The sequence below is a fragment of the Capsicum annuum genome, chromosome 4 (genome assembly GCF_002878395.1).
Source record: "Capsicum annuum cultivar UCD-10X-F1 chromosome 4, UCD10Xv1.1, whole genome shotgun sequence".
Classification (NCBI taxonomy): domain Eukaryota; kingdom Viridiplantae; phylum Streptophyta; class Magnoliopsida; order Solanales; family Solanaceae; genus Capsicum; species Capsicum annuum.
This window is the reverse complement of record NC_061114.1, coordinates 27,839,676-27,849,877: the sequence shown is the minus strand read 5'-3', so window position 1 is coordinate 27,849,877 and position 10,202 is coordinate 27,839,676. Positions and strand designations below refer to the sequence as shown.

The window sequence follows — 10,202 nt, the reverse complement described above, 5'->3', positions numbered from 1 at the left end:
TTGTTGCATAATTCCATGGTCTCAAGGGTTACTGTGTATGTTGTCCTGTGCATATCCCAAAGCTTTAAGGCAATGCTAATTGTAAACATGGATCACACGAGTGTGTTGTAGAACCAGATTGTTGGACTGATTCAACAGAGTGTTCCAAAGACAAGGAGAGTTCTTATAATGCATAATTTCTTACCATTGCCGGTTGATACTGGTTGAACCCTCCTAAAATATTATGCCAGAGGTACTATTTTTGACGCATCTAGTTTCAGCTATAAGGACCTTATTAAGTTCAAATTTATGTTGTTATACGATGGTGCTCAAAACCAGTTACTAAGTTGTGTCACGATGAGGGAATTTGAGATTTCGTGTCAGTTAAAGAGACTAACTGGATCAAATATTGCTGCAATCTGGGAGGGAATCAGAAAATGCATTTTTGTGCTACTCAAGCAGGTTGCTAACATCTTTCCACAACTCATAATGACTATTGAGAAACATTCTTTTAGTGGTAAAGCTGATACTGGAGGCAAGAAAGCAAACGTTGTAGGCATGAATACTAGTGTTGTCCCAAAAATTGATGTTGAGTTTTGGAGAGAGCACAAAAGGGATTTAATTTGGAATGCTAGAGCTTTGGGAAGATCAAGAATTGCTTGTGATAGGGCTAAGAGAACTTTACGTTCTACTGCTCAAACCACTACTGAAGTGGATTCCTTGTTTAAGGGAATAGAATTTTATGCTATTATTACTCGATCGATTTGAAGAGTTATGGATGAGCATGTTGTTTAAGAGTACGGAGCCTGTGGGGAAGTGTTTGAATGAGGCCAAAGTAGATAATGTTCAAATACAGGAAGTGATTCTCGTTAGCAGATCAACTAGAATCCCAATAATTCAACATCTCTTGAAAGATTACTTCGATGAAAAGAAGCTCTATGCAAGTATAAATCTGAATGATGATACGGCTTGTGGTACAGCAGTTCTAGACGTAATCTTGATTGGTAATGGAGATGAAAATATTCAAGAATTGCTAGTGGTTGATGTCACCCTATTAGATCTTGGTATTGAAACTGTTGGTGGGACGATAATGTGTTAATTTCCAGAAATGCTACAAATTCAGCCAAGGAAGAGCAAATTTTCCCAACATACTCAGATCATCAGCTTGAAAATGCTCCAATTGAAGAGCTCAGTCGTTTGAATTACTGTAATTGGCATTTTTGTGGATGTTCAATTCAACCTGTCATCCAAGCAAGGTTCAACGGTCCCTCAAACTAAATTTCCACATTCTGACTCTAATCCTCGAGGACAAGGATCAATTGAAAGAGGAGGGTGTGTTATGATCTCAATAATAGTCAATTATTTGGATTCCAAGTCGGGAATAGAAAGCAAATAGAAAAAATACGAGATTGAGAATAAATGGCCAAGATTACTTTAGTTTAAATGAGGTGCAAGGGTTGTGATGATGCCACGTGGAAAGTTAGTTATATATACGCATTAGAGGGGAGAAAAGAGGGCAACTGAATTTTGGATACATTTCGTTCTCACCTCTTTCACTTTCTTCTCCGAATATCTTCTCTTCTCTTCTATCTCTTTCTAAATTCTCTCCTCCATCTCACTCTACGGGTTTCGTGACTATGGCGAATCATTCAAATAGTTTCCATTAGTTGTAGTTTCCAATACCTTGTTTTAGAGTTCCATTTGTCCATTTGTCCATTTATCAGAAAATCGAAAATTCCCAGAATAGTACTGCGTCATTAGTTTCTGCAATTCAATTTTAGATCTCAATTGAGATCATAACATAGCAACAATTCGGGACGAAAATGGTAATCACCTCTATAATATTCAAGCAAGCACCTAATCTATTCTAAAATCCTCAAGGATAGAAATAACTCTTGCAAGATCTAGGTCATATCTAAGAGAGCAATCAAAAGATCACCATATATGCAAAACTCCGGCCACACATGTCTGAAGTGCAGACAAAAATGACTCAACTTCAGAGGTTTGGTCTAACCGTATGTCTGAATTTGTTTCGAAGTGAGTAGAGTTGCAGATTTTTACGCACTGCGGGTATGCTTAAATGATGGTCCCAAAATCAGGTATCTGTGAACTACAGCCAAAAAGAAACTACTATGTCAATTCAACCAATTTAGGGAGTTGGCTAGTTGATTGAAGAGCATTGAATTAGTGGTACATTAGCTTGTGGAGACGTTGAACAGGATGTCAAAATTCAAACTGAAACCAACCACTAGATCAATAAATACTAGTACCAGAAATGTGGTGAAGATACTCATCTTAAATACTAGTACCAGAAATGTGGTGAAGATACTCGAGATGACGTTAAGAAAAGAGGATGCTAAAACCAGCAGCTAGCTAGCATATAATGCAGAATGGGGAGAAAAAGACAGTGAAAAAGAGCAGCTTCCTGTTAAAAAAGTTTAAAGATCTTATAGCAAGGATCACAACAGCTTCTACCGCAAATTAAAAAGAAACATTTATACAGGAAGAAATATTAACACTTAAAATAAGGCCACATGCTGCATAAAATCACTTGAGACACTACAAAGAACAAGTTTACCATGAGAACTCAATATTATCAATCTATTCCAGTAAAAGTTTGTATAATTGGTATCACAAGTGTGAAACAAAAAAAAAAGTAGTGCCTTCCAATGTAAAAACCACGGAAGTAATTTCCAATCTCCCTGCATGAAGCAATTAAGTAATGATACTGTGGAAATCTGCACTCAGTGGAGAGATGGGAATCGACAGAAAAAGAGAGGTACAGGTAACAAAAAGTTAGATATGCTTATCCCTGTTGCAAAAATGCGAGGAACCTGAATGTAATCTTTTCTCAGAGCTCCCTTTAGTTAATACCAGGGAGCAGGTTGTTGTATGTTTTCATTCGTCGTGTATAAGTGGGAACCGTGTAAATTTGGATCCTTGATACTCTTCTGGTCATAACTTACTTCCTGTTGTGGTCCTCTGTTTGTTCTCGGCTAGTTTTTGACTTAATTCTCTTACTGCCTGCAATGATTCATGGAAAGATCAATTATGCATATCAATTACAATGACCGAAAATGTTCAAAGAGCAATTGCAAAATAAATAGAAATGTTCATGGAGCAATTGCAACGTGCAATAATAAGGGTGAAAGAGGGCAAGTGGAACGGACTATGGGGAGAACTACGAGCAGCTGACCAAATCTTAACTATAATGTTACGATCTTTGGCGAAGGATCGAGTCACGGGACAATGAACAGGAAAGTCCGACTCAATTGATGTCGACTTACCCTTGCCTTTGTTTGAATTCCGAGATCGACCTATTTTGTACATAAATTCAGCTCGTCAAAGGGAGGCTGAAACCTTAAGAGTTCAATAGAAGAGAGAACTCCGATCTCTTCAGCTCATTAAAAGGAGGCTGAAACCTTAGAGTTCAATGGAAGAGAGAACTCCAACCTCTTGTTTTTGACTGAAACTATTCATACGTATTATTCCTCACATCTCCCTTTAAATAGGAGTCTTATTACATCAATAGAAAGCCTAATCCTTATGAAACTAGGAAACATAGAACTCTATTCTAAAATAATAAATAAAGCTACTTAAATATAAATATATAATAAATAAAACTACTTAAAATATAAATAAATAAGAAACATATTCCACACATCCATAACATATAAAAAGAGAAATTAGAAGTAACAGCAAGCAGCGTTGATTCATCTTTCAAACCAAAATAGGCACGCTGTAGTACAAATCCAAAATGACCCTCATGAAGACAAGGATTATTTAGATAAAGATAAAGTTAACAATTCGATCGACAAAAGGATCATGTAACATTTTCCAGAAGTCTTACCACATTCAACAAATGCATTAACAAGGGTGTTCCCCCTGTAACTATCCTGCACTTAACTATGTTATTAAGGTGGATTACTGGGTTAGGAATGGCATAATTTCACTAGAGAGGAATAGAAGGAGAATGGAGATGGAGTTGTGCAGATCCATTCTCTTTTAGATACATGCAATACATTACTGACTTCCTGATTTAAATTCCTCTTCTCTCCAAATGTAGTATCATCCTCTATCATCCCTAAAAGATCACAAGTGTGGCAATGATGCATTTTTCCCATAAAGTTCATAATAACACTTCTAAATGGACTATTTGCTTGCCTTTAGATCTTGAATATTTAAATTGGTAAAAGCCCAGCTTAGCAACTTGAAGAAACATTCCGAGGAAGTATAGTGGCTGATATTGTACTTATGCAACTCCTTTGAGATTCCAACGGCAAGAACAAATGAGTTTCCAAGCTCTCTAATGAAAGGAAGACTGAAATATAGAAGTATAAGCATACAATTAAAGATATCAAGGCTTTTGTACAGGAACAGCTAGAGGACAACTTTCAGTTTAATAAATGCAAAAATGCAAATGTTGACAGATAACTAAGTAAAACACGATCAAGAGGTATCCAGATTCCAGAACAGAGCATAAAAGGTTATTGCTGGGTGCTGGCTAGAAGAAGAAAATTTAATTTTATCATCGAAAGATTCAGAAATATGGGAAAAATAGTTACAGGAGAAAGTCCAGAAGAGTGTTTAGACATGCAGGAGCAGAAAAGACTAAAGATGGTTGCAACAATAGAATGACTCCATCTCACTCAACAAACTTTGAATTACTGTTCAAGAACCAAATGCTGGAACTAAGAAAGTGTATAGTAGATGAACAATTTCAAAAATTCTCAAGTAAATGAAGAAAAATTACAAAACCATTTGATAGAAAATGTAAACAAACATGAAATGAAGTTAAGAGAGGGAGAAATCAGCTTCACAATCTTATCCACATAAGAAATGGAAGAAGAGAGAATTTGTATTTAGTCCATTATCATGGTTACAACATATCCTAGGTCTTGATTTTCATTATCCACAGAACTCTCCTATCCCCTAATAGAATTTGGATATAGGGGTAAATGTGCAACATAGGATCCAATTTCTCAAGTAGAGATTGGAAAAGGACTAAGCAGTTGATTGTTTTGGTTAAAATATAGAGCTGTCTGGACCAAATCTTGGGCACACCTCGCCTAATCCATTGGATAGTGCTAGAATTCACACGTAGTGGTGCAGTAAATCCTGTCCACCAAGACTAATGAAGATGGACTCACTGAGTAGCGAGTATTATAATGAGAGTCGAACCTGAGATCCACATACTTATTCTCTATATCAACTTCCACTTGGGAATTTGAAAACAGTTGATCTAGTTGGTGCCTCTGCATTGTGACGTGTTGGTAAAATGGTTAGATGGTAACTGGTAAGTACTTCAGTGGATGCCAGTTTATTATTAAAGTTGAATTGAATTGGTCAGGCCACGTACTGATGATTTGTGATAATGGCAAGCTGGCAACAGCTGAGGCACCAATATTGGCTTCTTATTTGCTAACATATGGTCTTATGATGACAAATGATGAGGATGGAGGAAAGTTTTTGTCAAATGATAAGGATGGAAGAAAATTTTATGTCTTGTGCCAAAAAACAAAATGGAGCGACATGGGAAGGATTCATTTAACCAACCCAACTTGTTTGGGATCGAGGCACAGTATTATTGTAGTCTTGCGCCAACGAAGGGGGAACAGGCTCCAGTCTCTTTCTCAAATTTGTGACAGATAATCATGTTTACACACCTATCAATACTGTAAGTAAAATAAGATCGATGGGGCTTATGACCACCAACATCATGGATAGCACTCACATAGTCACACTCGATATCTGCATCAGGATAAGTTTCTATATGATGATAACACAAACATTTAGTCACTTCTGTCAAGCAGAAGTACACTTCTCAAGCACAAGCATGAGAAATTGTAGCAGCTCTCCCTTTTGGAAGTTTAGAAGATAACTGGAGCTGAATGAGCTAACCGAGGGTTCAATTAGATTTGGGAATAAAGATTAAAGATATGAATGAGAACCAAAAGAGTTAAGAGAGCATGTCGATCGCTTAAAGGTACAATATCTTTCCTATTCCTTCAAAATAATCAACTTTGAAGGGAAACGTGATCTATCAAGATGTATAGTTACTGTTCTTATGCACTCCAACCCTCTGTTGTCATCGATATGTTAAGAGTTACTGTTCTTATGCACTTCAGCCCTACATTGTCATCGATATGTTAGAGTTATGTTCTGACGCACTTCAGCCGTACATTGTCATCGGTATGTTAGACGGAGAATATCACTACATCCTTCTCATTTTGATTGACTTTCACCTTTGGTTTGTATTGAAAATTCTAGGTCTTTCACTATGTGGCAAAATCTATACTCTGGAAGGTCAAATTAATGTAGAGAGAAACAGCTATCCGCTAATGTGAATCTATATAATATCTTTATAGCAGATTTGAACCTTTTATTAACATACTAACCCCTAAAAAATATAATACTAACTACATTAAAACATTATTCACTTAATCTCCATAAATAGTCACCAAATTATATAATTTTGAATAGAGAAAGATCTTTCCAATAAAATCCACCTTTCTACCTTACAAGAAGGCATCCTGAGTAAATGGACAATAAAAATAACAAGTTTATCATTACTTCATAGAAAAAATAAGAGTCAGAATAACAAGTCAATACATTCAAGACAAGGTTAAATATTTGAGGCAAATAGAGAACAATGTTCAAATAAGTAGTAGTAAGTAATATTCTAAAGATTTTCTTCATGAGTAAGAGCACAAAGGATCAAGTTCCACCAACAGCCCCACAAGACAAGGTCCAATGGTGCAGATGCAGCTTACCTGAAGTATTTCCTAATTAAGGCTTTAAAATCTTCACTTATGTTATATTGGAAACTTGCATTTGCACCTAATGCTCAATTACCTATCCGCTCAAAATCCTACAAAATATAATTTTTATCTTGCAAGGCTGCTGGTATGCCGTGTATATTCGATCTTTCACAAATTGATACTTGTTGAAACTTGCTATATCCTCTTATAACAACAGCTTGGGTTTCAAGGACGGTAACTAATTATTCAAAGTAGAATGCTCAGAAATCATAACATGAAAACAACTTCCAGTTAAACAGAGCGATAGAGAGAGCTAACCAGCGAATGCAGAGGTGGCAACTCTATATGAACTAATCGTAGAGACATCTTAGAGATCTCGGAGATAGCAGCCTCTCGAACTTCAGCAGCATCACTGTTTAACTCCTCATAAGCCGCCTCAAATGCCACCTGCCAAAACTTAGGCAATCTGATCCGAGGACTATTGGTATACACATCCCACATATGATTCACCAACTTCTCCCTCTCCTCCATTTCCTGCAAAAAGATTATGATTTTCCCAAAGAATCAATTAAACACTTACAATGTACCTCCTCCCCCATCCATTTATAACCGTGGTGTCCATGCCAACTAGCAAACCTCGGCTAATTCCACAGGATACCTGCCACCTCTCACCAACAACACCAACAATAGGAAACTTGGTCCACCAAATCAGGAAAAATCAGGACAGATGGAAAGAAATCAACTAGTGTTTTTGCCTTTGTTGGGATTTGAACATGAGTTCTCATGGTTCTCGACCCACTTCATTAACGACTAGAACACACCCTTGGGTGCAATTAACTAATATGTTCGCCACTTTTAGGTTATCAATAGTCAATTAACAAAATTTGGAGCTAAATCATACTGACCTCCCTTCTAAATTCAAAGAACAATACCTTCTTTGAAAAAAAAAACGTGGTGTCGGGCCAAGCTTGTGCGCACCTGGACTAATTCTACGGAATACCTGCCACCTCCCACCAGAATCAGGACAGACAGGTACCAGCTAATTCTGCCCACGAAGATTTAAACTGATAGGAAGAAATCACCTAGTGTTTTGTCTCAACTAGGATTTGAACCTTTGAAGCTGAGACCTCATAGTTCTCAAACCACTTTATTGACCACTAAGTCGCACCAATGGTGCCTCACTATCAAAATTTATTCACCACTTTAGTTTATCAATAGTTAATTACCTAACTTGTGAAGATAAACTAATCATGCAACACTAAAAAATCGCTTTTAAATTCAAAACACAATATTCCTCATATCAAAATGGTAAAAAACATATACTCCCTCCGTCCCAATTTATGTGTCCCTTTTCGAATTTTGAGATTAGAGCGTAATTTTGTCATATATCATTTAAATATTTTATTTTAAATTGTTATAATTGCGGCTTTAATGACGTGAGGCAGGAAGACGAGGTGGTAGTAAGGTTGGATTCATAGACGGTGTGTAAGAGGGATAGTTTCAAGTATCAACGGTCCATGATTCAGGGGAATGGTAAGATTGACGAGTCTCCCATCGTATTAGAGCGGGATGGATGAAGTAGAAGCTCACCTCGAGGGTGTTATGTGATAGAAAGGTGCCGCCCAAGCTTAAAGGCAAATTCTACAGAGTGACAGTCCGGCCGGCCATGTTATATAGAGCGGAATGTTGGCCAATTAAGAACTCTTACATTCAAAAATTGAAGGTGGCGGAAATGAGGATGTTGCGTTGGATGTGTGGGCTTAATAGGGGTGATAGAGTTCGAAATGAGACTATTTGGGAAAAGGTTGGAGTGGCTTTGGTGAAGGACAAGATGCGGGAAGTCCGATTGAGATGGTTCGAGTATGTGATGAGGAGGGCACGGATGCCCCAATTCGTAGGTGTGAGAAGCTTGGTTTGGATGGTTTCAGGTGGGGTAGGGGTAGGCCAAAGAAATACTGGAGAGAGCTGATCATGCGGGACATGGAGCAGTTACAGCTCACTGAGGACATGACCCTAAATAGGAAGATCTGAAGGGCACGGATTAGGATAGAAGGCTAGTGCCAGTTTGAGTCGTTAGGGTAGGACATTACTTGGTAGATGTATTATTCTTGCTAGGACACTTTGTTGTATGCTTTATTACGAATGTGTTTACTATTCTTTGTTTATTATCTCTTTGTGTGTGGTATATTTTTGTCTTGACATCTAGTTCCATGCTTTATTAAGTATTTGTCTATCATTCCTTGTCTTGAGCCGGACTCTATCGGAAACAGCCTTTCTACTTCTCTTGAAGTAGTGGTATGGACTGCGTATATCTTACCCCACACCCCCACTATGTGGGCATAGTACATTGGATTTGTTGTTGTTGTTATAATTGCGACTTGTAATACTTTTATGTAGTTTCCAAATATATAAATTCAATTTTAAAAAACTTTGAAGATTGTGTGCCCAAATTTATAGTGAAACTTAAATTGCTGGACTCTCCTGAAAATGAAAAGTAAAAGGATAAGCATAGTAACGTACGAGGACATCAAGATCGTCGGATAGTGGAATATCGAAGATATCAGAGAGAGTGTTTAGATTTCCAGCAGACCAACGGAGAGTAACAGTACCAGTAAACATTGACCAAAATGCTAACAAAAGTATAGCTGCCAATGCCCAAAACTTGTACCGACCTCTTCCGAACAATATACTATTCGACAGTGGATATGCTGCTGCCGTTGGTGTAGATAAAGGTATGGATTCGTCTTCCTTCATTTGTAAATTTTTGGTTTGTATTTATTGTGATACTATAATTTAGAGAAAACTGAGATGGGGATGCACAGTTGGAGAGAGAGAATCTGAGTTGCTGAGGAAAGGGAAGCGATCGTGAATTTGCGTGCCAAGCACGTTCTGGTGTTACAGGAGACTCGTATGGCGAAATTACAATAGTCTACTTTCTTTACGTGCACATTTAGAGGTCATTTGGCCGAATATCAAATCAATGTATTAATTATGAATGTATTATTTCTTATACATTATTTGGTTTGATGTATAAAAAATAATATATTTTACATAATTTTTATAAAAGAAATATTTACTTATAAAAATATTTTTTTGATTTTGTATAATTTTTTATAATAATTTTTTTTATCATCTCAAATATAATTAATATTGTTGAACTAGTATATAGATATTTCGAATTAATTACAATATCTTTGTCTTTGTGCATAAAATATTATGTCAATGGATTAATATAGTCGGAATAAAAATAAAATATAAGACATAAAATTAAGAAATAGTCTCAAATTTTTTTAAGACCCTCGAAGCAAAGCAAAAATATATTACAATTATTTAAATCAATTATTCATTGTTGTAGATTAAAATGATGGGAAAAAATTATGAAATGTTTTGAAAAGATTTACTATTGCAAATTAAAATAACGGGAAAAGGAATGGTGAAATATTTTGAGAGGAAAATTAAGGG

At 36.5% G+C, this 10,202-nt stretch overlaps 3 protein-coding genes across 3 annotated transcripts; 2 read left to right on the top strand and 1 right to left on the bottom strand.

Moving 5' to 3' along the window:
* The first annotated feature begins 336 nt into the window (after positions 1 to 336).
* Positions 337 to 747, top strand: LOC107869049 (heat shock 70 kDa protein-like). The gene has a single exon (XM_016715634.1). The coding sequence runs from the start codon at positions 337 to 339 to the stop codon at positions 745 to 747; it is 411 nt and encodes a 136-aa protein (XP_016571120.1).
* A 16-nt stretch (positions 748 to 763) lies between these two features.
* Positions 764 to 1,078, top strand: LOC107869050 (heat shock-related 70 kDa protein 2-like). The gene has a single exon (XM_016715635.1). It carries the CDS (start codon positions 764 to 766, stop codon positions 1,076 to 1,078), a length of 315 nt encoding a protein of 104 aa, XP_016571121.1.
* A 1,413-nt stretch (positions 1,079 to 2,491) lies between these two features.
* Positions 2,492 to 9,734, bottom strand: LOC107868142. The gene is made up of 3 exons (XM_016714738.2): positions 9,261 to 9,734; positions 7,059 to 7,274; positions 2,492 to 3,003 (listed from the first exon to the last, which is right to left on the bottom strand). The coding sequence occupies exons 1-3, from the start codon at positions 9,492 to 9,494 to the stop codon at positions 2,935 to 2,937; spliced, it is 519 nt and encodes a 172-aa protein (XP_016570224.2). The 5' UTR covers positions 9,495 to 9,734; the 3' UTR covers positions 2,492 to 2,934.
* Between the last annotated feature and the right edge of the window lie 468 nt (positions 9,735 to 10,202).